Below are 27,366 nucleotides of genomic sequence, written 5' to 3'. Positions count from 1 at the left end.
ATGTGGCACAGCTGTCTGCCGGCATGGCGGCCTTTGATTCTTCAATATTTAAGCCACACACAAAGGCACAGAAGGGTACACACTTGAGAAAGACACAGAGGACACAAATATGCTACCTAAGGGTAGCTGAAATCTTATTCTCTTCCCCCTTATGAATCTCACAGAATTGGAAACCATGTCAGTAGCTGGAATAAACATGCAGAGTTAGCAGCACTGCATGAACAAACTCCTCTGGACCACACCCTAAGAGAGCTTTCTTGACTCAGCGTCCTCATGGAAGCATCAGGGTGTGATCTGAGCTGAAGGCAAATGCAGCATGTGTGGAGGTGGGGGTGGCTGCTGCTGCAGCCAGCTTGCTCTTCTGTAATCCCTGACCATCTCTACCAGACTGTGTCAGGGCAGACTCTTCCAGGTCCTACCAATATTATCCGGCCCTTTTCCTTCACTACAGAAGCACAGATGTGTTCACAGCAGACACGTGCAGACTCTGGCAAGATATCCCCTTTCCCAGACTTCCTTGCAGCTAGGGTGGCCCTGTGACATAGTTTTGGCCAATGAGACATACCTAGATGTCTCCTGGGGAGGGACCTCTTGGAAACGTTTGCATTCCAGATAGAAGGGACAGAGGCAGCTGGAGCTGCTCTGCTTGATGACAGATGCAATGCCCTCCGACGGCGGTGAGGAGAGGGACTCCGATGCCTCACGTGGTTATATTGCTGAAGCAACACCAGGCCCCAGATTCTGTGATATGCAAAAAACCCAAAGCGTTATTTGTTGAGGCCATTGCAGCCAAATGAATCTCTAAGTCAAAGGATGGCCACTTAGAAATTGCAATTCAGAGAGGTTAAGTGGCTCCCCAAGGGCACACAGTAAGGCTCCAGGCAGAGCTGTGGATGGAATCAGACTCTTCCTTCCATTCGGAAAAGGAAGTCCAGCCTCTATCCTGGAGTAATGGACTACAATGCAGAGACAGGCCAGCTGTCTGGTGACACCTCCGGAACCACTGCTCTGCCCCATAGGCCCCCCAGTTGTCTAGCAATCATGGCAGAGCCTCCTGCCAGAAGAGTCTGGTGTGTGGTGCTGGGGTGACAGGGATGGTTCCTGCCCTTGTGCAGCTCTGGCTTTTTACAGGGCTGGTGCCCTAGGATAAGGAGGGAGGAACGTGGGCTCTGGAGCCAGATCTCTCCTTGGTTTTCTGGTCTGAGCAAGCCCCTTGGCCCGTTTCCTCTTCTATACAATAGCACTAATAAGGCTGGTGATGCTGTCTTAAGTAAAGGAGATGATATTTGTGAAGTGTCTGGCTCATAGTGAATACATAGTGAATGGTAGCTGTCATTGGGGTTAGAGAGACAGGAGTCTTTGATCTGCTCTCTTGTTTGAGACGATGCTGCTGGGCTAGATCTGCAGTATATGTAGGTGGTCTCCTGCCCATGACCCCTCCTCTTCCCCACCTCAGTGACAGTGGGTTGGCTTCCAACTGCCAGCACTGGCCCTTTCAGCTTGAGGGCTTCCTCTGACTGTGGAGCCCACTTTGCCCACCCATGCAGCAAGCCAGAAAAGCTAGAGAGCAGAATGCCTCAGGGCACATCCTCAGCCACAGCCTGGTGGAAAGTGGTGCACGAATACCCCAGCTCTCTGGCCCCTTGGGTGGGATGACTCCAAGGAGTGTAATTGACATTGGCTCTAGAGTGCCAGTGGGATTCAGCACCCCCTGCAATGGAAGCTAGCCTGCCTGATAAGGCACCCCTTATTGATTTCCTCTCTTCCTTGTCTCCACTATTGACCCAAGTTCCTGGGGTCACCCCCACAAAGAAACTACTTGTGCTCAAATGCTTTTCTAGAGCTGGCTTCTGGGGGTGCTCCAACTAAGACAATATCCTTTAAAGCCTAACATTAGGCCAGTGGTGGCTGAACTTCTTGTGTCCACGAATCTCCCAGGGATATAATTAAAGGGTGGTGGGTGCAGTCTGAATGATGTGGCTCAGATGATCTGGAGTAAGCTCAAGACTCTGCATTTGTAACAGATCCAGTAATGCAGATCTGATGTCCACACTTTAGGCAGGGTTTAGAGTTCCGGTGCTGCTGACCTGCAGAGGCTCAGGCAAGGGGGAGATCAGTGTGGGTTAGAGCTGCCTAGGGGAGCCTCATAGAGGAAGGGAGCTTGGGGCTAGGTTCTGATGCCCTGGGAGGATTCTGGTGGGTAAGCTGGGAGGAGACAGGGCCTTTCTAGGGAGAGGGAAGCTGGGGACTTGCTGGGACCTAAAGCCATGCCCAGCACGTGCAGGATTTCAGAGCAACTGATCTGCACGGGGTTGATTGGAGCCCACAAGCTGTAAGGGGCTAGAGGTTCTGAAGCACATCATGTGAGAAGAGCCTCCTCCATCTCCAGACGCATTTCCCCTGTTCTCGTCCTCAATTCCAGCAGGAAAAATCAGACTATTTCGGCTCCCCAAGCCGTTCTCCTCTTACTCATTTCCCAAGTTCCTCTCCCTTTACGCACACAACCAACTTCTGTCTTTCCTGCTCCATGGAGTCCTTTCTGCTCATCCCAGCTCTTTCTCAAATATATAAGGACATATAGTCCAAACTGCATACTTGAGCCATTCTATATTTCTATTATCCACTTAATTGTTTCATATGTGAATTAGGGGTCACAGGACTTTACTGTGGCAAAGGACTCTGAAGGTCATCCCCACTCACATCATTGTTTTGTCATTAGTAACACGACTTGGATGATTTGTAGCAATCCACAGCATATAAAGGGCTTACACATGTGATTTTCATGATGGTGATTAGGGAACTCAGACCTGGAAAGGCTGGATGGCTGCCCCAAGTCATCCAGCTGGTCGGTGTCCTCTGGACAGGCTGACGGTGTTCTGAAGGGTACAGCAGCACATTAGGCATCATTTTGTCTCTTCTGTTCTGGGCACAGGGTTGGGCACACCAGGCACACCATTAAACACACTGTGACCCTTCAGCCACCAGAAGAGGATACCACCTGCATGTTGCCCCCTGCTGGGCTTTTGGGAACATACCACAAATGCCTTTGATTTAAAAAACAGGCACTTGAATCACAGTAAACTTCGGGGCCCTGGAGAGACCTCATCTCCCCTGAACTCCAGCCCTTTCCTCTTTACAACAGCTGTTTTCATGAGGAATTAAAGAATAAAGAACAATCCCGCTTTTTTCTATCATCACCCAGGCTTGCCCATTTTTGATGGCACGTGGCAGCCCACAGTTCCGGATCCCTGCAGGTCAGCAACAAAGACATGTGTCCTTCTGCTCGCCCACACACATGTGCCCCAGCAGAAACCCTCCAATCCTAAAACACATCCATCCCGGAGCAGGAGCTCACACAGACATTCTGTTTCTCAGCCTCGTTTTCTGGTGAAAGGTCAACAAACCCTTTGCAGCCTCGCACGGACTCACGCAGGCACAGCCCCCGCGGCAGCCTCACATTCCCACTCCGGTGGACACACACCTCACTCCACATGCACCCACACTCACACCTGCGATGGCAGCAACTGCCCGGGCCAAAGCACCTTCCACACAGCACTTCCCTCCTACACCCATGACCAGAGAGTGAGGTATTCTCCTCTTTCCACATGTACCCCCGCAGGGTGAGCTAGGCTGAAGACTTTCTGGAGGGGCATGGAGGTGATAGGGCTAAAATAGGAGCTGCCAGAATGATCTGTTGGTGCCTCTGGAAATGCCAAGGCCAGTGAGGTCGCTCAGCAGAGCAGGAGCTGCCTCCCTCCCACCCATCCTTGCTCTGGGCCAGTTCCAGACACAGGCACAGAAACAAGAAAGCAGGTATAGCCTGGTAATCCAAGTTGGGAACTCTGGAGTTAACGGAGCAGCCTGGGTCCCAAGGGCAGTGCTGGGTGCTTGGATGGGGGTGGATTGGAAAGCTCCCTGAGCAGGGCAGAGAGTCTGTTCAGAGGAAGTGATGTTGGATTTGGGCCTCCAGGGATGAATGGAAACTCTCCAGGCAGAGGGAATGACAGGGAAAGAGAGGAGCTTGCAGGAAGGCAATGTGCATCTGGAGGGTTTGTGGCCACGAGGGCATTTGCCCTGACTGAATCTTGTGGGTAACAGAAGCCTGGGCAGTTTGCAGGTGGTGGGATCCTCATCTTACAATGCCATCCTTGGCCAGCCTCTGAAGAATGCATCCAAGTGGTGAGGGCCTGGAAGCAGAAGGCCACCGTGGCGGTTTGGGCTCCTTCCTCCAGGGCACGTTGGCTTAACCCACCATCTCTCTCATCTGAACTCCTGAGCACTTCCCATCACTACCATTTTTGGGGCCCCTAAAGATATTTTCTGGACCATGAGCTGTCTTCACACTTGCCTCCCAAACCAGATTATAAACTCCTTCTGCAACAGGCCGTGTCTTACTTATTTTTGTCCGATGCCAGACACCCTGCCTCCCACAACTAAACTCCACAGGGGGCAGGCTATCTGCCGCCGATGACTTGGGTGATGGCAATCGTGATCCAAGCCACACTGGGGCAGTGTGAAAATTGCAAAACGCCTGTCTGGTGCCCTTAGAATGAGACCTGAGCAGAGGGCACGGGTGTAGATGCCATCAGAATCTAGCTCCAGCCCTGGGAGGGCAGGCAGTCTGGCTGCTCTGCATTGGGGAGAGACATATCTGACCCACGCTTTATTACACTTGTCACCAATGGCGTCGGGTAGTGGAGAGCAGGAGACACTATCATCCTTGCTCTCCCCCTCTCCTCTCATCTCCCTGTCGTCTTAAGTAATGTGAGTAATGCTGAGCTCATTATTCTTAGAAATATAAAGAATGTCAGAGCTGGAAGGGGCTTGAGAGGCAGTGTGGCCCATCATCTCCTTCGTGGGCTAGATGGTGTTTGCAGGGAGGGGCCGAGCTTATTGCTCTGCCCAGGCCACATGGCTTGTTGGTGGCTGGCTGGACCTGGCCCAGGTTCCCTCTGTTCATTATCTCATGTGCCTTCTTGTTTATTTCCTTCAAGTCAAGTCTGATGACTGCGGGCACAGAGGTTCTCTGGTTCTTTCAGATAAACTGGGCAGTCTAAGAGGGAAGACTGTGGGCACAGCCCCAAAGAGAAGGAGGACTTTGAGAGGTCTCTGTGGGGAGAAGATTGAAAAGATTTTGTCTGAACACAGTGGGACATGGGGCTGGGCCAAGGGCTAATGTGAAAGAGAAGAGGCAAGTTTCAAAGGTGCCACAGATGTAGCCCCTGTGCCCATCTGTCCCTCAGTACCTGGATTTAAAGCATGTTGGACTTCCCTCTTAAAACTTCCGTATTCCCTTTTGTATAATTGGCCCAGGTTGGTCCTGTGGGGAAGGTGCTGTCGGGCTGGAAAGCCTGGCTGGGGCACATGCCTGCCAAGCCTGTTTGCTCTTGGGGTGGGGACTTTTCTGAAAGTATGGGCTGGAGAAATGCCCACATGAGTGGATCTTGAGCCCTGAGTTCTGGTCTTAGCTCTGTTATGAGCAAAGTCCCCACTCACCTAACCCAGGAGAGAGCTGAGCTGGAGTCGGTGCTGAAAGTGCCAAGCCCTTGGGTCAAGACTGCCCTGCAGATGTCAGTGCATGTGAATGGCATGTGACAAATGATCCTTAATGCCTGGAGGCGGGCTCTGCCCTCTCCTCCTGCCTGTACCCCCATCCTGTGCTCACACCATTGGAGCGTTTGCCTCTTCACAAGTCCTCCCTCTTGTAACACTCTAAGGACCTTTGGGGTCATTTCCTGAATGAATGAGAACCAGCAAGTAAGAGAGGAACGTTCTGCCCCAGGGCCTCACTGTCCTGCCTTCTACCTGTCCTAGAACCAGGTTGGGATTTCTTTACCTTGGCACTGTTGACACTTGGGGCCAGATCTAGGACTGTCCTGGGCACTGTTGGACATTCAGCAGCAGTGCTGGGCTCCACCCAGTAGATGCCTGTCAGTAAAACCTCCAGACAATGTCAAATGTCCACTACAGGGCAAAATTGAGAACCACTTCCCTAAAGGGAAGGATGAGTACTTCTTTTCAGAAAATATGAGAAAGAAGAAAGATATATTATCCATTCCTCCAAGAGAGAAAGAAAAAAAGCATGAATCTAGGTGAGATTCAGAGGAAAGCCTGGGGGATCCCCGTGACTCAGACACTACTACAGGCCTTTATCCTCCCTGCTGTGGAAGAGCCACTGGGCAGTCCCTTTCTCAGTGGTATGGGTTGAATTGTGTTCCCCTCACAGATGCTGAATTCCTAACTCCAGGACCTGTGAAGGTGACCTTCTTTGAAATAGGGTCTTTGCAGATAATCAAGTTAAGATGAGACCATTAGGGCAGGCCCTAACCTGATATGACTGCTGTCTTCATAAAAAGGAGAAGTTTGGATCCAGACAATGTACATTGGGAAGACGATGCAAAGACACAGAGGGAACACTGTCTACAATCAAGGAATGCCTGAGGCTCGTAGAAGTGAGGAGAGAGGCCTGGAACCGATTCTCCCTCACAACCCTCTGAAAGAACCAACTCCGCCAACACCTGGATTTGGGACTGCCAGCCTCCAGAACTGTGAGACAATACATTTCCATTGTCTATGCCTCCCAATTTGTTGTACTTTGTTGCAGCAGTTCCATGCTAGTACACTCAGCAAGAGGAAGGACAACAGGACTGGGGAACTGGAGGAGTGTGTGGGTCTGGCTGAGATGATCTCTGCAGAGACACAGAAGGTGGCAGGGGCTGGGAAGGAGGATGCAGGTGCTGATGGAACCCAGACTCACTGTTCAGAGACAAAAACCAACACAGCCTACAGGAAAGACAAGTGGAAATACATCCCATTTCTAAAATGAAACTCTTTGATTGCACCAATCACTAGAAGTTGTAAAACTACCCCGAAGAATTAACAGCCTCCATACATGCTAACTACAGCCATCATAAATTCATCTTTAGTTTCTGTTATCATATCACTGTCTCTGGGGGCCCCTGTCTTGTCATCATTTGCCCTTTATAATTTATTCATCTTGTTCTTGCCTGCATCCTTTCTACTTATCATTCATCTTTACAGTTGTACATAAAATTAGACGGATCCTTCAATGGCAGAACTGTCAGGGAGGGAGATGAGTCTTACCAGGGAAGCCCCCGTATGGTGATGGAGGCCCCAACAGAGCTTGCTATGGGTGTCAGGGTAGAGGTGGGGTGGGCCAAAGTCAAAAGAGGGAGGGTAGGAGGGAAGGAAGAGGAGAGGAGAGAGAAAGGAGAGACAAGTGAGAAGGATAAAAGAAGAAAGTGTTGGTGAGAAAAACTAGGGGAAACTGTGCAGAGGGAGAGAAGAGAGGAGAAAACGGGCACAAAGAAAGAGAGGAAAAGAAAAAGAGAAAAAAGGAGGAAAAATGGGATTAAGAAAGAGAAGAACGAGAGGAAGGGATAGAAAGGAGACACAGTGAGAGAGTGGTGCTAGAAATCCAACTGAACTCTTTTAAAAAGAATTTTTCCACTTCAACATCTTTCCTGGTAAACTCGAAGAAGGTCACATTGAATTTCCATGGAAGTGACCCATCCTGAGTCGTGGTGACCTGCGTCAGGAGGTGCGATGGCGGGACTCCGTGTGTCTGCCAGGCTGACATGAGGGGAGGGAATGGGGAGACAGCAGGGAGGAGTGTATTAGTTTGCTTTGTATTCTAGGGTTGTTGGAGTGAGGACACAAAAGCCAATCTTTAACTAGTGAGTTGGAACTTTAATGTTTACCAAGCAGATACAGCTCCCACTCCCCCCACCCCCATCCTCGGCCAGCTCTAATTCCCACTGCTTCCTGGCCTCCTACTGATGGACTCAGCTCTTTCCCTGCCAGCCCCGGTGAGAAGCCCTTTCTGCTACGAGAAGAGCAAAGTGCTGGCCACCACTCATCATAGCACCTGGTCTTCTCTTATCTGAGCATCTCCCCTGAGACCCTGTATTCCCAACATTGGAAACAGATGAGCTCTTCCTGGAAGACAATTCCCCACAAAGTCCCAACAGCTGGAGGAGCTGTGACAAAGTATCAGGGTTTGATTTTAAGAAACGGACTTCTTCCAAGAGGCCTCCTGTGCACACACAGGCCCAGGTGGTTCTCAGAGTGGGGTGCCCTGTGTCACCCAGCTGCCCTGTGTCACCCAGCTCCTGGCCTGCCATGTGTGCCTCAACTCTGGGCCATTTCTTAGCCCAGTGCTCCCATCTGACCCATTTTACTCCCAACTCTATTCCCACTCTGCCCGTGTCCTGAACAAAAACTTTGAGTCACTCCTGCACTCCATGGTCATCCTGGTCCTCTCTAAATTCCTAAAGCAACTGGTGGTGCTGGCAAAGGTAGGTATCTTGAGCTTTGGTAGCAGACTCAGTGTTGGTCCTGGCTTGGCCACTTACCAACTTTGCGACCTTGAGCAAACTTCAATCTCCTCCTCTGTGGGGGGATAATCATGACATCTTCCTCATAGGGTGGTTGTGAAGATAAAATGAGGCAAGGTAGATAAAGTGCTTAAAAATATTGTGATGATTCAACAACTGTCCACACTACCCATTTTATAATAGCATGTGCTGTCTTATATTGTTGACTACATAGATATTTTTGTGTGCATGACTTCTATCCCCAACTTGGTGGACAACTCCAAGCAGGGAGGTGGATGTGTTTTTCTTATCTCTGTATCTTACAGAACACCTGGCACACAGGAAATACTTGCTGGTGAATTGAGAAACTGCCCCGTGTTGACTGTCTCCTGTGAATAGTGAAACAAATTTTGTGAATAGAGGGGCACGGGCAGGAGAAGAACAGGAAAGAGTAAGATCAAGAGTATGCAGGAGAGAGAGGCAGAGAGTTTAGAAGAAGGGAGTCACTCTGCCTGGATTCTGGCAGAAGGCAGTGCTCAAAAGGATCCAGATGAAGCTTCATAGTTTACTAATCTAATTCTACTGAAAACATGCCAAACTCAAAAATAATAATCCATTTGTGACACTGGTCCAGGGATGACTCCATCAGCCATCAGAGAGCTCTGCTTAGGCTGGTTCCTAGGGATACTGGGAATCACTTACCACTGATGTGTAAGAACAACCACTGTGGTGTGGTTTCTGAGCTTCCACTGATCCCAAGAGAAAGGTCAGTCCCCTTTTCAGGCCCCCTGTGAAGACATGTGCTAAGGGTGCCTCTAGTTCTGCTTCTGTCATTTTGTTATTGTCGCTCATGGTGGTGGTGGTGGAATGTGTGTATGACAGCGATGGGATTATTTTTCTTGCTGGCAGCACCATGTGAGCTCCGTAACTTGCTAGAAACAGCATAGGCTGCCTGTACTATCTTTTCCCCTCTTTCTTTCCTCAGCGAGAAAGTAGAGGGATGATTTAAATGGATTGATTTTAATGGATTTTGAAGTCTGGAAAAGTACCTAAATTGCCGAGGTTACCAGTTTTCCAGGTTCTTTTTTTTCAATTTCATTCTCCTTAGTTAGACATAGAGTGTGCTTGCTGGGGCACCCACTGTGGTCAGCCCAGACAAGAAGAGGTCCCCCTCCCACCCAAACAGGCAGCCATGAACACAGCCTCAGCCGGCAGGGGCACCTATTATTTGATTGGTGAGAGCATTTGGCTTGGTCCCATTCCTGCATTTGCTAGTGGCACACTTTCTCTGATCTTAGAAGAGAGAACCAATCGACAATGATAACACCAGGTCTGCTTTCTGGAATCAAAATGACTCTACTTTAAAGAATAATTTTACTTGGTCATTTTGTGTTTCATTCATCTGCATGTAGGTTTGTGTGAAGACAGTGTGCTCTCGGAACTTTGAGCTGCAATTAGGTCTTTTTTTCCTGCCCCTCCCTCCAGTGGGCTGGGCCTGCCCGGAGAATTGTTTGATGAGGTTTTTGAGGCCATGAGTCTCCCTGTGAAGCCTTTGAAGAAGGGAAGGTGTTCGAGGGGACTCTAGGCGATGTTTCAGCTCTACTGTTGGCCTCTATCTTCCCCGCTCCCCGTCCCAACATACATTCACGTTTCTTTTTGCCCTTTCCCTCAAACTTATCCAACTTGTCTTTCTGATTTCAGAAAAACGCCACTGAATCTCCCAGTATGAAGGATTAGCACAGATTATGGGGAACAGTGTTAATTATCGGTGGAAGGGGGGCTGGCGCGTCGCTCCAATGTGCTCCTGATTTCCCCTGAGCCTTTCTGCCTGGTAATAAGCCTTCTTTAATCTGGCAGGCCCCTTGGTGAAATCAGCACCACGGACAGTGATATTGATTGCTTCTGAGAAACCATCACAGCTGCTCAACCAAATTACCTTTGATATGTGACCTTTAATGTAATTACTGCAACATCAAAGTATTTCTATAAATTATTAAAGAACTAATACACTCCATCATTCAGATATTCTATTAAATGTAAAATAAACAACCACAAGTTAATGTTAGATCCTCAACAATCCACACTTGCTACTACTGAAATACTCTCAGTTCCCAGCCTCTCCCCTTTCAAAATCCTAAACCTCTCCCACCCACCTTCTCTCTTTCTGTTTCTCCATCTGATTCCGGCTTTTAGCCATCATGAAACTCCCCAGCAATCTCTCTCAAGCTGATGAAGGGCCTCCCATAACAATGTGGTATTTTCTATTCCATTTGGGTGACTCTAAAATATCTATCACAATCTCCCCCAAAACAAAGTACCATAAACACTTTATTAATCAGCACAAACCTTTCTCAGAAGCCTTTGATTATCTTACAATATGGCTTTATGCTTCACACATAACATGGGGCGATGTGGAGCATATTTCTGCCATCTTTCAGAGGGCACCCAGAAAGTAATTACTATAATATATGTGCATGTAGGCGCGCCACTGAAAAAACAACTGGGGAATGGCCACCCTGCCAGAGCTGGGCTTCACACAAAATCTGTGCGATGTTCGATTTCCATATATTTGCATCTGTGGGTATGTTATTAAGATGACTCAGCCCCGTGCTTTGCAATCACAAATACCAAAATACAATACAGAGGCTGTCTTAATGGAAGCAAGGCCCTGTGTAATTCAGCACTCCCCAGCCCTAAACGAGTAAAGAAAGATCTTTGATGCAAAGGAAGGCTGCCCCCGCCCGGGGTTGCATTTTCTCTCCGTCTACCTGGTTAACCTTTCCCGCTGTGGGGCAGAAATGAAAACGTGTGTTTACATACGGTTGGTTTGGTAAGAATGTAAACATGCATGTGTAAGCATGGGTGTGCATACTTATAGAACACACGTGCTTCCCTGCAGGGTCCATTGTATAAGCGTCAACACTGTATATTTAGAAATTCTTTAAATTATGCCCACAAACACACATCTTTCCATTTATCTTTAGATACTCAGCAGCCGTATATCTCTCCTCCCTCACCACCGCCCCATCTCTCTGAACCCACAGGAGAGACCGCGCAGACCCTTGACCCAAAGAACACTTCTTATTTTATGGTGATGAACTAGCCTCGATAATAGCCATGGCTGATATCACACCCAGTTAGGGGGTCCATAAATAATTCTCTTCTCCCCCGCACAGAAGCTATAAACCAGGGCCGAGGCGCGATAGTTTATCAAAGACGAGGGCTGGCTCCTTAAATAAACCGCAGTGATCTCACTCGCGGCGCCCCCTCCCACGCCGGCCCCCCCAGAGCGGCTCGCGTCGACTCGATGGGCGGACTCGATCGCGCACGCGGCCCGCGGGCCCGGCGCAGGCAGCTCCCCGCTCCCGGGACCCGGGACGCGCCGCTCCCCCCGCCCCAGGCTGCCCGCGCAGGAACAGCGGCGGGGCTCCACCTTCACGGCCACGGCCAAGCGGGGCCCCCGCCCCGGATCCCGTCGGGCCTGGACGGCCGAGAGCCCGGCGGTTCGGGGGGCGCGGAGCGGGGCGTGCGGGCTCACCAGCGCCCTGCCGCCCTCTCCCCGCGCGCCGCGCCGCCGCCCGGCCTCCCGAAGTCGCCCCCTGTCGGCGCATCGGCCGCTCGCGCCGCGGCGGGCGCCACTTACCCCGGGCAGAGTCTTCTGCTCGTGCAGCGCGCTCTGGGCCTTCAGCGCTGACTCACGCTCGCAGTAGGTGAGGAAGGCGCAGCCTGGGGAGGGAAGCAAGCGCCGAGAAGGGTCAGTGGGGCGCCCCTGGGCCCGCCGACGCGCCCTGCCGCCCGCCCTCCAGGCTCCCGCCCCTCCCTGCGCTCAGTCCCTCTCCCCACCTCTCTTTCTCTCCCGTGCACTCTTCTCGGAGCTTCTCTGCCTCTCGGCGTTCCCGGCTGTCTGCCTCTCTTCCCTCCCTTTGCTTTTCTATCTTGCTCCCTCCGCGGAGTCTCCCCACCCTGCATCTTCCCCCACCACACCCCCCTCTCCCCACGGGTCTCTCTTTACCCCGTGCCCTGGTGCCTCAGACCTCTCTGCCCTGTTTCCCCCCTACGCTTCCTAGAAGGGGCAGCTTCCACCCCTCACCCCCAGAACCTCTGGCCACACTTGACCATGGACTCTCATTCTGGCCAGTAGGAGTGCTGGGCGTTATTCCATCAGGAATGGTAGAGGGCTCCTCTAGACCTTCCAAATAAAGGCTCAGTCTGTAGGGAGGACTTCAGCACCTAATAAGGCACCCACTGTGTCCCCAACGTCCCATCCCTGTTGTCTGATTTGCAGTGACAGGTGGTCTTCACACCCCCGAGGCCACCGAGGCACAGCACTAGGCCACTCTTGCTCGGCCTTTAATTCCCTGGGTGACCCTAACAAATCACATCCTCTTTCTGGCCTCAGTCTCCCCACCTGTGAACTGAGAAGGCCCAGTCTAGCAGTGATTCTAAATGGGCCACACCCCACCCACTGGCCAGGGAATCTGGATTTGACAGAGCAATATACGCAAGGGGTGACTTTTCAGTGCTGTCCTTTAGGTGTGCTGACAAGTCCGAGAGAGTGGGGATGGGGGAGTCTTTCTGGGAGTTCCCTCAAGCTGCCCAGTACGCCCTGTGTCAGGCCTTCTTCCTCTGCCTGCAGATGTGGTTGAAGGTGGACTGGGGGGCTTGCAAGGCTCAAAACCATGGGGAAAGCCCAAACGAGTGCTCAATATGGCGAAAGCAGCCTTGAATGTCCCGGGGAACAGTGACCTCAGAGCTTTTCAAGCCACCCATGGCCCCAGAGAAGGCACCCTGTGGAGTGGCCACCTCTCTTGTTCTTCTCTCTCCCAAAACCTTACCCAAGACCACATCCCCAACAACCTGTGCTCCCCTCTGCCCCCCATTCCTCTGCTCTCACCGCCTCCTCAGCTGCTATGCCTCTTCTCCCCATGTTCACTTCTCCCAAACCCACTGATCTTTCAAGAATCTGATCAAGCTCTACCTCCTCCAGGCAGCCCTCCTTGGCTGGTCTAGTCCACCCCCGGCCAATCTCCACAGCCAGCCATTTGGTCATTGCCATGGCCATTTATTTCCTGAGTGCTCGCTCTGTGCCAGGCTCTGTGCCAGACCTCGTGGCCCAGGCCCTCCTCTCATGAGGCCCACAGGCTACTGGTGCCAGTCTGGTACCTACGCCAGCTCTGGTCACCAGGCTTGCTCCAGCCTCTTGTTGCCAGGCACAGAATGCTCCCGGTGTCCTCTGCAGCTCTGACTCCTCCACCATCCATCCTGCACCCAGTGAAAACCGCTTTCCTCCCCTTCCAATGTAGAAATTCCTCCTGCCTCCCTTCCCTTTCTGGCTTCAGAGAGGAGGTGGTAAGGGAATGTATTTGTGAAAGGATCAGAGATGAAAGAAGGAAGCAGGGAGAAAAGCCTGGGAGACAGAAACTCTCAGCTCCTAGTGCCCCCTCAGCCTTCCCTACCTCCAACTCCTGCCCCAGGCTTGGAGGAGCTTCCAAGGAGCCTCTCTCCCACTCTGTCTCATCCCTCCCCTGCCCCAGACCCCAGATCACCCTCCCTCCCTCCCTCTCCCGTCCTCCTCCCTCCTGGTCACTGGCAGACGGTTATTGATGGAGACACCCGGGGACTGAAATGAATAGCGGTCAGAGGCCCCCGTGACGTCGTCCCTCGTGCTGCCGCCTGCCTCTCCCGGGGGCGTCTTTCCTCCCGTCCCCTTGTTGGCCTTGTCCTCTGCCTGCAACCAGGAGGCGGCCACTGCCTCTGCTGCACGCAGGCAAGCCAGCTTGGGACAAGGTCAGGGGCAAGTTTGGAGAGGGAGGAGGATGTGGGGAGGGAGGAAGAGGAGGAGGAGTAGGAGGAGGAAATGACCATATTGTTTCCATGGCCCAATAGAAGTAGGAAGGGATTCTAGAGGGAAAAGAATCTGTTGCTTTTGTCCAGCTTCCAGGGATTTCTGCAACAGTTTCTGAGAGAGCTCACAACTTTATTGTGAATCAGAATCTTTCAGGTTCCCCCAGACCTTGGGTGACCTCCCTGCTGCCATATCCACCCCCTGAATTTATCTCCTTACAGTCTTCCCCTGGTCCCCCTCACTGGCCCCCTCACTACTTCTCAGCCCATGAGGCATACTCTGCCTTAGGGTCTTTGCATTGGTTTTTCCTCTGTCCAAAACGGCCCCTACCCCACCCCTGCTATCAGCATGGTGTGCTCTTTCCCTTCCCTCAGGTGTCTGCTCAAATGAGACCTCATCAGAGACACCTCCCTTGATCACCCCATTGCTCCCACGTAGACCCTAACCCCTCGTGTTTCCTGTTTGCCACCCATCACTCCCTGACAGAGTCACGTATATTTGTTCATTGATGGGCAGGCTCCCCATGCTCCGATGAGGTCAGGAGCCTGGTTTGGTTCTGTTTCTGCTTGGTGCCCAGTGCCCAGCATATGGCTGGAGTCTAATATGTATTCTTTGAAAGCACTGAATGCCAGAACACCTCAGCTAATTTGGTGGGGGCAGCAGGCACAGAAATGGTGCTCAGAGGCTACTGAGAGCTGTCCAAGATCTGTGGACACTGAGGCACGCTGGACTTCCATAGTGGTGATAGGACCTGAGGTTGCCGGAGGGTTGATCAGGTCCTTGATGGGAGGGTTTTTGCCTCCAGAGCTCCCAGGAGGCTGTTGAATCTGACAGTGTACACTCTCACCACGATTCCCCCTTCACCCCAAAGCGGATCCCAGAAAAGGCTGATAAACCACTGCACCCAGTGAAAACCCCTTTCCTCCCCTTCCAGTGTGGAAATTCCTCCTGCCTCCCTTCCCTTTCTGGCTTCAGAGAGGAGGTGGAAAGGGAAGATAATTGCAAAAGGAGATGAAAGAAGGAAGCAGGGAGAGGAGCCCAGGAGAGCCCCTTCCCAGCCAGAGCCCACCCATGTTTCCTCATGTGTAAAATGGGAACAGGAGTGGCCCTCAGAAGCTTGTGGGGAGACCTACTTGCCAGTGAGTATGAACAGCCTCTGCAGACTCCACTAAGTGCAGGCTGCAATGTCAATAGCAGTTCACTGTGGGGAAGCAGGGGCTAGAGAGGTGCCAAAGCCCTTTCCTTCTCTCCCTCTGCACCTCTGTGAGGCGGGAGCAGCTGGACTTGGAGGCTGACTGGGGCAGTCCCACCCCAGGCTCTTCCCAGTCCATCTCCAGCCCTTCTGATGTAGCCGCTGACACGTCAGCATGGCAGATTAGTCCGCTCTTAAGGCTCTTTGAGAAAGGCAAATGCGGATAAGCAGTTATTACCGCTGACTCTGGGGTTCGAAGGAAGGGACCAGTCTGCTCCTGGCTGAAGGCAGAGCCCTGGGGGAATGGTGACTGTGGTGAGGGGCTGCAGGAAGAGAGTTTACCATCACAGGATGCTGTGGACAGGCCTGGGGTGGAGGCTGAGGTGGGGCTCAGGGGGTGGGGAAGAAAGGGTGCCCAAGCCTCAGCCATTGGACACTCACTGCTCTCTCCTGGGGAGGGAACGGGGGTGGCACATGCAGAACCCCCAGCTAGAACAGCTGGCCTTGCTTCTTGTGGCTTGTTTCCACATCTCACAGGGGTTGAGGAAGGGAATGTGGGCTGTGAGGCTGTCCAGCTGAAACAGGGGGAGGTGGAGGTGCCAGCCTTGCCCCAGCAGCCACTAATCTGCCAAACTCACTCTCCTATGATGTATTGAGGTGTCCCCAGAGACATCCCTGCTGGAGCCCTTTGGGAGCTCACAGTTGAGGTGGGAAACAGTATTCTCTCAGGGAGCAGCTGCCTACCAACACAAGACAGTATGGGAGAGTGGCTAGCACCGGGCTCTGGATGCCAAGGCTTGAGAAGGTCTGTGGAGGGTGCCTCATCCTTCCTGGGGATGCAGCCAGTGGCACAGAAATCCCCCCATCAAGTCCTGATCCTCCGATCCACACATACTCATGCTCACAGAGGAGTCAGCAAGGATCCAGTGTGGCTGCTTGGAATAGAAAAAAAAAAAAAAAAAATTAAAAGCCACCTAAATGCCCCTAGGAAATATTTTCATTTTTAAACTGTGAATACTCAACAGCAGTTAAAAAGACGAAAAGATCCTCAATGTACCCACATGGAATGCCACATGGTCAGATAGGAAAAGCAAGTTGAGAAATAATAGATGCCATGTACATATGTACATACAAGGGAGACAGAATCAAGTCACCCATTATGTACTCATATCTGTATTTACACACGAAAGACAAAGTCTAGAGTATGGGGTGGGGAGTGGGGGGTATGTTTCCTATGACTTTCACTTTTTTTGTTTTGTTTGACACATTTAGACCCAGAATGTATTCATGTATCACTTGCATAATTAACTATAAAGGGAAAAAAATCTTTGCTAAAAGAGGAGGATGGAATGAACAGGAGGTGGGTGAGAATGGGTGAGGCCGACAGGATGCACAGCCTGTGTTGAGGAGACAAAGATCATTGCACATCTGCCGCTTGGCAAAGACTTCATGAGGGAAATTATCCTTGGTGAGGTGGCTGTGGCCCTGCCTCAAAGCTTCCTCTGAGCCAGCACTGGCTGCTGCGGTGCTGGGAGTTGACACAGACGCTCTTGACTCGGCAAGCTGGATATGGGCGTGGTTCTGCGTCTTTGACCTTGAATTCTAGGGGTTGGTGTTTGGGGGATGGAATCCATGATGGTGCAGAAACCTCCCCATCTTCTCCCTCCCATTCTCAGAGGGACCTCACATCTGTGCGATTCTGATGGGACCTGAGGTGAGGAGCCACCCAAGTGACCCAGGGGCTCTCTGAGTGTGTTAGGACCTCACCCGGAGCTGCCCCCTTTCCTGTCCCAGTGTCTGGGATGGTTCTCCCAGCACCAGCTCATTACGGGGTCTACCACCCTGTCCCACCTATTCCTGAGTCATGAGATCAAGCAGGTTAGAACTGCAGCCTGTTCTGGAGCAGAGGCAGCTTTGGAAATCATCCAAGGTGGGGTGGGGGCAGAGAGGTGACAGAACGGTGGGGTGAGAAGTCACAGCACAGTGCTGCCCTCAGCAGCTGAGCCCTGAGCTGCCTACAGCACCCTCTCCTCACCCGAGAGGATCCCTGTGCCCATCTCCTCTGGCCAGCACAGACCTGCCTGTCCTCTAATACTCGAGATTCTATCGCATAGGCTGAACACTTTGGCCTGCACGCATGTTTTCCTATTCAGCCATATCACCTTCTCCCACTTACCATTCTTATTTACTTTCCCTTCCATTTACCAGCTTGATGTCTTGTCTCTGAATAGACTTTCAATTCGGTGAGGGAGGGGACAGCCTCTTCCATGTCTATAGGGCTAAATGTAGAGCCCAGCTCCTCATTCAGGTGTCTGCGAGCTGGAGGCCGAGAGTGACTATGGGGGGGAGGAAAGAGACCCAAGATTGGGGCACTGAAGGGAGATTGGGAAACGCTGGCAGAGTGAGGAGGGAAGGGAGAAGGAGCATGCGGCAGGAGAGGTGCAATGGGCCAGGGAGAGGCAGGCAGCATGGGCAGCCGGAGGGTGCTGTCGGGCTAGGGTGCACGCAGGGATGGCAGATGCCCTTCTCCGGCAGGGGCGGCCTGCAGACCATGGTGCAAGGAGTGCTGCTGTGCCCAAGAAGGTGGGCAGTGCCCTCTACCATGTGGGGGAAAAACACAGTGCAGCAGAATTAATTACATGGAGATGGCAGTAATTTACAAAGCCCCCATGTGCCAGGATAAAAGGTCCTTGTCACTATGAAGTGAAGGAAGTACAATTTCCTGCCCAACTCTGAACAGCACCGAAGCCTGGGGCGTAATCATCGTGGAAGGGAAGGTTCCCGATGCGATGCTCTCCCTCCTCCCATCCCAGCTGGGCCTTGCCTTCCTACTAATTGAATTACAGAATTAGCCAGAGGAAGGTGGCCCGAGAATAGGAAGGTCTGGACTTTAATAAAACATCAGATCCTTTAGGCCTTGGACTTGGCTGGCCTGGAGGAAGTGGGAGAAAGCTGGGGGGTGGGGAATGGGAAGGGAACAGGAGGCCCACTAGCCAGACCTAAGGCCTAAGGAAGAGGCTCCCTGACCAGTGTGATCTTCCTAGGGGGGTCCAGGAGGACCCCGGTGCCCCAAATCTCCACTCATCCACCTGCCATAGTACCTGAAGTCACAGCCTCAGAGCTCCATTCCTTAGTGATCCTCATCCCCAGCTGTACCTGAGACTCACCTGGAGGATTTAAAAAACAGGTGCAGGCCACTGCAGAGAAGTTACAGTAGCATCTCTAGGAGTGGATAGCGAGAGGGAGGGAGGGAAAGTCCGCCAGCTTCCCTGGGAAGAGGGTTACTGGTGTTTTGAGGTCACATCTGTTCCCCCATCCAGCCTCTGTCTTCTGTGGTCTGGGTGGGCAAAGGCAATCTTCCTGGGACCTTTTGAAGCAGATGTTCTGCTGCCACGTGAGGGAGAGGCAGCTACAGAGCAGCTTTTTATTTACATGTTCTTCCTCTGCAAACATCCTTCCACCTCGAGTGCTCCGCCAGAGTCTACACAGTCTTTAAGACCCACCTCTTAGGACCTCCTCCGAGGTGAAGCCCTGAGCCTCTACCTCAGCCACTGTGGCCTCACCTTTTATGAATTGACGTGTGGACTCTGCCCATGGTCTGCCTCAAGGATGAGCCTCATTTTCCCTCCTCAACCATGAACAACTTGAGGCTGGGCCCTTGGGGCTCATCAGGACTGAGTCCCAGGCAGGAGGAAGACCCCATGGGGCTGTGCCACTCTCTCTGCCCTTCTCTGTGTCCAGCCACAGGCTGACCCTCCTGCCATCTTCCCAGGACCTTTCCTGGCCATTCTTGTTTCCCTGGTTCTTTCCACCTGGATCTTCTTCCCTGTCTCTCCCACTCCTCGAGTACTCCCTGCGGGTACTCCAGCAATTCCGGCAGTTGTCTTCTTTCCATGTGACACAGCAATTCCCCACCCACAGAATAGATCTCTGACTTCCTCTTGCTTCTCCACCCCCATGGGGTAAACCCAAGCCTGAGAACATCATCCTTTCCTCTGCTGTCTTCCCCCATGCCTCACTCCTTTGGAGCCCACATAACTTTCTAGGAGTATCTAAGTTTTCCTTCCTCCAGGAAGCCTTCCCTGGCTACATTAGCTCCAACATCTCTCATAGCCCTTGGTGATGGTCCTTCTCATTTTGCAGTTAGACTCATACTCGTCTTTGTCTCCTTGCATTTGTGTGTGTTCACCCAGTATGCAAATGCTCTATTATAGGAGCCTTTCCACCCCAGGAGCCCCTTTCCACCAGTGACAGGCAGCACAGCATGCAGAGACTGCTGAGCTCCACTCTGCCTCTGGCTGGTGAGAATGAGCAGAGTGGTGGCAGGGAGAAGTGGCTTGCCGCAGGGATACGGGTGTTGGGGAGGTGGGCCATAAGGTCTGGGGAAGTCAGCACATCGCTCAGGCCCCTGGTGGCAGCAGCCATCCGTCTTCCTCAGAGGAGGGAGCCTGGGGTGGGTGTACTGGGGACTGCAGAGGTGGGGGAGGGGGAAGATGGATGGTCCCCTAAGCCAGTGCATCAGGGGCTGCAGCCTGCTCTCCTCTTTAGGGGCTCTCCAAGTGCTGAAATCCCCTTGGCCATGCATTCTTCTTGCAGGCTCTGCACTGCCCTCCAGAGTCTCCTCTCTTTAAATCAGAAACTCCAGAGAAGAACGCGGCCCATTCTAGAGGGCAAATGAGTTTTGTTGAGTTAAACTCTGCTGTGTGGTATGGGAAAATAAATGGCTCACTGTGACTCTTTCTGCCCTTTGTACCCACAAGACAGAGATCTTCCTCAAGCCAGACTTGAATCTCCCAGGAAAGGGACCACCCTTCTCTTTCTCTTCTTGTTGAGTACAGGGCAGCATGTTCAGACCGAGGGACCTAACTGGCTCTGGACAAGGAGCTGCAGACCTCAGAGGGGGTTAAAAGACCAGACAGTGAGTCCTTTGCCAACTGTCCCTCCCTGCCAGTTGGCCTTGTTTATGTCCTAAACGCTTGAGAATTACCTGTCTGGTGTCAGCTGCTCCATCTTTATAGCACTGTGAAAAAAGACCAAAAGTGGACATGACATATTGATGGCCTGCCTCTCTTTTCAGCGAGGAGCTCCTCCATCTCAGGCCAGGGCTGATGGGCCCATGAGCTCAGGGAAGTAGGGACTGGTCCAGGGCAGGTGTCAGCCTTTCCAACCTGGGTCTGCAGAAGTTAAGTCTGCTCAGCTGACCGTATTTGTTGGGTTTTGTTCCTGTAGCCAGGGGCCTGCTCCTGTACCTCTTCTCTGGCCAACAGCTCCCACTGGTCCCCAGGAGAGCATGAGGGTGCTCCCTGGTGTGTATGTCTTTGGCAGAGGGCTTTGGCTTGCCAGAGTGCTGTCATGTGCACGATCTCACCATTCTTATACCTCAGCATAGGCTGGGGATGGGGGAGATATTATCAGCGTCTGACAGCTCAGAAGCTTGAGACTGGGAGAGGCTCTGAGATGTGGCCACAGTGGGAGAGCAGAGACCCTGGCTCTCCTGATGGCATTTTTGGGCTCAGTTCCTGTTTGCCCCTACAGGAGCCCTAAGCAGTGTCTGAGGACGGTGTGTGGATTGGTCATGCTCAGGGAGACACTAGAGTCCTTGGAAGGGAGAAGTCCTCCCTCCCCACCTCTCCATCCTGTGGCCTTCTCTTGGGGTAAGGGATTCAAGAGCGACCTCATTTTCTTCCTGCAGGGACCTAAGTAGAGTCAGCTGAGGTGCTGCCTGGCCTTCCTGTATCACAGGCGCCCTCTCAAATGTCAAAGGCGGCACGCCTTGGGCTCCTCTGCAGAGGTCTCTAGCTGAGCATCAAGGTTGGATTTCAAATGCATCTGGGGCATTCATACTCATACGAGTGCCAGAATAAATTCTTTGCTAGAACCTGGAAATTGAACTATGTTCCTTTCTAATGAACCTGGTAGGGGAGTTTAGATCTTCCTGTTTGAATTCTCTTAGACCAGGGTGAGAAACCAGGCTGAACTCAGTAGAGATGGTCCACAGTGGAAGGGGCTCTTAGAGAGATCTCCTTGGCAAGACCAAAACTATCACTAAATTGCGTGATGTGTGTGACAGACAGGGCCTCCAACGAAGCTAGGCATCGTCACTGGTTTGAGAGGGAAACCACCTCCCTCCTCTCTAACAGCTTCTGAGCTTCTGCCTCACTCCTTCCACCCCTGCCCGGATTCCCTCTCCCTCTTGACCTCTTTGGTCAGAACTTCAGAGCCTCACTAGCTGACCTCAGCCGCATGGCCCAGCCCCAGTCTGACACCCTGACCTCTTCAGCGCGTAAGAATCATCTGAGGCTCCAGTGGCTAGTGTCATTTGCTGGGTTGTGTGTGCATTTTATACCTGCACAGCAAGCCCAGCAAATACTTGCGTGAGTGACAGAGAATTCCCCTGGATGGAGCTCTCCGTGGCTGTGGGACTGGTGAAGTGGAGGTGGGGGTCATTTTTCACAGGGGGAGCTCCTTTCCCATGCAGAGGGAAGCTCGGAGGACTTTATTGTTGGGCTGACTCTGGAAGCTCCCATACCTATCCCTAGGCCTGAAGCTCTCCCTGATATATCCACAGAGACAGCTCTGTGCCCTCATGATTTTGTGTGTGTGTGTGTGTGTGTGTGTGTGTGTGTGTGTGTGTGTGTTTCGGTGGGAGTGCGATGGGCCTCTCTGACTCTTTTCTCCCATGAAAGGAGAATAGATCATACTAGCAAGGCAGTGGACCTGTGAGTCCTTCTGTGGCTTTTTAGGATAGACCCTCCCTTTGGGTCACACTGCTAAGCCATGCCTCCCTCCACCAGCAGTGCGTGGCCATATCACTGTGGGCCTTTGCTCATTCTCTCCCCGTGTCTTGGGGGGCCTTCCCACTCCTGGGGCCTCCACCAGATCCTCCAACCCTTTGAACCCCATTCAAGCTGCAGCTCCCCAGTGTAACTCTCCCAGCTTCTCAGCCCTTGCGGGGTCTCCTTCGAATATGTATGATGCCCTCGAATGAATGTCTGGTTGAGCAGCTTTCTGCTGTTCTCATCTGTGAGAATCCTGTCCATCAAGTAGACCATAGCTCCTAGGCTGGACCTCTGCTCTGGAGACCCTCTACCAGGATGGGGTCTCATAAGAGTGGTTGGGTTGAGGTGAACAAAATTCAGGAGGGGAGGGTGTATCCACCCCTCTTCGATTGTGGGGTCTGGTCACATGGCAGCACTCAGGACCTGCCTGGTGATGTGAAATAATCTCACATCTCTCTTTTGGCTTCTTCCTAACAGGCCCTAATTCACTTAAACAACAACAACAAAATTTTTTTTTTTAAAAAAAGAAGCACATCAACCGAGAAATTCCAACCTCAGCATCCAAGACAGGCTATTTTGAAAAGACCCATAGCCAGGAGTCCCATACTGCAGGATTGATGTTTGGAAAATGTGATTTTCTTTTTAAAAGCAGAAAAACAATCTCACACCGTCCTGGCAGGCCACAGTCCAGCTTCTCGATAGAGGGTGCCTTTCTTTCATGATCTTGGCCATTTAAGCCACTCTTCTGGCTGGGCTTTGGGCTGCACCCAACATCAATATGATAAGTTCAATCACAGGCATTTAGCAATATTTAACCTGAGGGCTGTGAAGAGGGAGTCAGCAACTGTAACCGGGATGCCAGCCTCAGCGAGCCAATCCTTGAAATCCATGAGAGCCCTAAGGAAGCAGCATTCTCATTTTTCAGATGGGCAGGGGCTCTGGCTTTTGCTCTAGAGCTGCTAGCCCCAGTCCTGGGAGGGCTAGAGCTATTTCAGGTCATCCTGCCATCCTCGCTGACTCACAAGGAGTGCCCAAGGTGGGTGAAAGGAGTTGGTAAATGGGGAACCTGGCCTATGGGGTAAGACAGAGCCCAGCACTCAGCTCTACTTTTTCTCTTCCCAGAGACCCACCTACATGGCCACAGAGCCCACCAAGAGAGAAATGAAGCCAACTTATCAGCAGACTGGTACACAAGACCCAACAAACCATGTGACTGGGGTTGGAGGTGCTGTCTTCTGTGGATGGAGTGAAAAGATCGTCATTCATTCATTCATTTCACAACAATGTATTGATGGCCCACAATTTGGCATGAAAGACATACCCCCGCTGCTTTAAAAGAGACAATCAGTAAGCATGCTTGGAAGGCCAGGTGATGAGTGTGCAGCCAACATGCCTACCAAGCCAAAGTTTGTGCAGGCCCTATTAGTGGCACAAATAACAGCAAACACTCACTGAGTTTTGGTTGTATTTTGGGCATTGTTCTAAGGGCTTTATATGTTTTGATTCATTTAATGTAAGTCTACAAAATAGACTTATCATCCCCATTTCACAGGTGAGGAAATGGAGTCACTCAAATTTTAAAGACTTGGCTGAGATTTTGTGACCAGGTCCCTGATTGGGTCAGCGTGTGAGGTGGGCAGGCTGCCTGCACAGCCCATGTCCTGAACCTGGAACTCTGCAGCCTTGAAAAGGTGGTTACTTAACTCTGCCTGGGGGAGAACTCAGTGCAGGGACACCTGAGTGAATCTCTAACCCAGAGTGGCCTTAAAGGAAGGGTGTGCCAGGGCAAGGCTCTGCATGTGTAAAGACTGAGCAGATGAGTTTGGGGGCCCTGGAGAGATTTAGAAGGGATGGAGCCTATAAGAACATCATCCCCTCAAAGCTCCCCCAGATGCCTTCCTTAATATCTTTCTTTGGGTTTCTCCCTTTCTGTTCTTCCTCTCCTCCCCTTTCATCCTCTCCTCTCCCCTCCCCTCTTCTCTTCTCCCCTCCCCCCCTTCTCCTCTTTCTTCATCCTTTCCCTTCCCTTCCCTTTTCTCCCTTTCCCTCCCTTCCCTCCTCTTGCCTCCTTTTCCTCCCCTCCTCCCTTCCCCTCTTTCTCATTTCCCCTCCCCTCCTCTTCCCTTCCTTTTCTATTTCCTCTTTATGTTCTTTCCATTGCCCCACCCGTCCTTCTTCCCTCCCCCTCTCCCTCCCTCCCTTCCTGCCATTCTCTTTCTGTCTCATGACTAGCACCTATATTCTCTCTTGTCCACCTACTTAATTTTCCTCCTGACCACTCAAGACTGTACCATTTTTCCCATCCCTACACAGTAGTAACATAGGACCTTGAGGTTCCTGTCACCAGCCAGCTGGTGACTCTGAGAAAGCCATCCAACTCCTGTGGCCTGATTGCTGCCATCCACAGGGTGTCTGGAGTCCTGGGAAAGGGTTGCACCTGCCCTAGGAGGGAGGTCAGTCTCACTGTGATAGTAGCCTCTGCTTTCTTCTGGGAGCCCTGGGGTAGTTTACAGAGTCTCTTCCACAACCCGAGAAATTAGGATGATGACACTCACCTGCTGGGGTTCTGGGTGCCCAGCAGAGTACTGGGATATAATTAATGGGGAGTATTACTCTTCTTGTTGTTATCAGCAGTAATAGTTGTGATGTGATGCTTAAATTCCCTACAGTGTGAAAAATGGCTTTGGCCTTCATACTGTCTGTTGTCTTCTTCCCTTTGTTGGACCTGTGCATGTTCTTTGGTTATAACCACTCCCATACACACTTGTAGGGGACAGAGACCACCTTGCACTTTCTGCATAGCACAGGCCAGTGTGTGTGGGGGGGCTCACAGTGACAGAGGGTTTGCGCGCAGTCTAGGATGCCAGTGTGTCTTGTTTCCCAGGTGTGTGTGTGTGTGTGTGTCTAAGATGCTAATGACAGGAGGTGGTAATGAGCTGGCAGGGGCCTGGGTGACAAAGAGCTGGCTTCATGCTTCCCCAAAGAGGCACCTCAGTGTCAATTGTTTCTTTCGTGAGAGGAATTGTCAAGACCTGGGAATGTGGGCTGGGGAGGGTTGGAGAGAGGAAAGCTGGGAAATGCAGACAAGGTTTAGAGGAGGCAGATCTCTGTGCAGGAGCAGAACAGGGTCCTGGCAGCACTGAGATGGGACAGCTTGGGAGGGATGGGGAGCCCCCAGAGGGTGGCAAGTGGAGGGGAGGAATGTGGATTGAGCACCCTTATCTGTGTTACCTGTTGACCTCTCAAGCAGACCCTGTGAGCTGCAACTGGGGGGGCGCCCCCTCTGCATGCCTCTCGTCTGCCCTGCTACTGGCACAGGGCCTGGCATGAGGACTGGGAGCATGGGATGAGGCATGGTCAATGGTTTGCATGACAGTGCTGACTGGAGGCCTCCAACAGGTCAACAGGCCTCTCTGGGCTTTAGCTTCCTTTTGTGTAAAGTGGGTTTGATGATCCCTACCCATGAGTCTGGGTCCTCAGCATCCAGCACAGTCCTGGCACCAAGTAGGTCCTTGGCACAGACTCATCAATGAATGAGTGGGGGAGAGGGGGATGGGAAGTACATGTCCCTCTTTGACAGACCAGGAGAAAGGCGCTTGAGTCAATCATCCCAAGACCACACATCTGGTAGCTAAGGTACCTAGAGCTCAGGTGCACTGCCTGCCTCCTGGGTTGAGTAAGGCTGGGGAGCCCAGTGCAGGCCTGGCGAGGGGAGAACAAGCCAGACAAACTGTGTAGGAAGCTGACTGTGAGTCAACAGACGGAGGTGTGTCTCCAAGGCTGTGCACCAAACGGAAGGTATCTGGGAGAACAGATTCATGCCAGGAGGTGTGGGCGGAGTGCAGCCAGTGCCCCTGCCCCTGCCTGAGTGGACGGCGGGTGGCAGCCAGGGCTGGGGAGAGAGAGAGGTGCAGGTGCAATTCTCATGAGTGCTACAGCTGTGTAGGGCTCTATTCTCTGTCTTCATTGACCTTGAGAGGGTCTGTGGGTGGGGGGAAGGAGTAGGGCAGAGGAGGGGGCATCGTGGAGAGGCAGGCCCAGACTTAGTGAGCTGTGCCAGGCAGAGCCAGCCTGCAGCCTGACATTAGCACCTCTTCTGACTCCTGCAGAGGAGTACATCTTGCCTTTGTGCCCTTAGTTTACCCCTTCTCTTGGCCTCCTAGCTCATTTTCTTTAGAGCCTTTCTGTGTCTCAACTGAGCGGAATGAACTCCAGCCCCACTGGGGAGGCTGAGGCAAGAAGGGTGGGGTGGATGGAAGGTCCAGCTGAGGCCTCTCCTGCCTGGAATCTGAGGCTGAGCAGAGGCCCACCCCCAGCTCTACCCTTCCTGTGAGGTGTGGGGCGGATCACAGAGACCTTCGTTGTGCCAGAAACGTGGGCCATGGCCAAGGAGTCAGGCCAGCCGAGAGCAGAGGTCCAGGACTGGAGGGAGGGAAGGTGGGGGTGGCCGGGATGCAGAACCAGAGGGAGACCCTGGGCACAAAGGCCCCCACAGCATGGCATTGTGACAAGACACTAGGTTGGAAGCTGCACCTTAGCTCAGAGGCCAGGATACGGTCCTCTGTCAAGTCCCTGGACTTCCAGGGACCCTAGCCACCTTTTGGATAAAATCTCTGCATAAGTGCAGGCTGGCATGGGAAAATTCCAGAGAATGAAAGTGGGAAGGATGAGTCAGAGTTCTGGATTTTACTCTTGCTTCTACTTATTCTTCCTTCAGTGGAAGGCCCAGGTGGGACAAGGTGGAGCCCCAGCCCCTGGTATCCCTCTGGGGCCTGCAGATCTCCATTCCATCATTAAGTGTCTGGGGGTGCCTAATTGCTCAGCTGTGGCCTGGGGAGAAAAGGCAGGGAAAGAGAAGAAGAAAGACCACCTGATCTCAGGGGCATCCAGCCTGTTGATGGGCCAGAGACAGAGGGATATGGAGGAAGCCAGGTAAGGTGGTATGTGGCCCAGTAACAAAGCTTCAGTCTGTAGAGGCCTGAATAAGCCATGGACAGAAACGGGAGTACCTGGAGAACCTTCCTGGAGGCAGGGCAGGTTGCCTGGGGTTAATGGGGATAGGTAGGAAGCAGGAGGAGTGGAGGGCTTTGCAGTGGTCGGAGTGAACAAGTTATGCCTGGGACCCAGAGGGGCAGTGGGCATTTGCAGTCAGCCGGTGTGCCCCGTAGAAATAAATGCACTCCAGCACTGACCAGCATGGACTGCCTCCCACCG

General features: G+C 52.3%; 1 protein-coding gene across 50 annotated transcripts in view; it reads right to left on the bottom strand.

Moving 5' to 3' along the window:
• CELF4 (CUGBP Elav-like family member 4) overlaps positions 1 to 27,366 on the bottom strand; it is a 322,490-nt gene that overhangs the window by 231,733 nt on the left and 63,391 nt on the right. For 44 of the 50 annotated variants that reach the window (XR_012513121.1, XR_012513123.1, XR_012513122.1 and 41 more), the window contains exon 2: positions 11,980 to 12,062. Coding sequence is in view for 38 of the 50 variants with exons in the window: in XM_074383559.1 (XP_074239660.1) it covers positions 11,980 to 12,062 (83 nt within the window). In the remaining 12 variants the exon portion in view is untranslated. Of the gene's footprint in view, positions 1 to 11,979; positions 12,063 to 12,179; positions 12,249 to 27,366 lie in introns of those variants that run through there. The other 6 variants (XM_039463692.2, XM_039463693.2, XM_039463694.2 and 3 more) reach the window with 1 other exon arrangement.

This window comes from Saimiri boliviensis, chromosome 13, assembly GCF_048565385.1.
Source record: "Saimiri boliviensis isolate mSaiBol1 chromosome 13, mSaiBol1.pri, whole genome shotgun sequence".
NCBI lineage: Eukaryota > Metazoa > Chordata > Mammalia > Primates > Cebidae > Saimiri > Saimiri boliviensis.
This window is presented reverse-complemented; position numbering and strand designations above follow the sequence as displayed.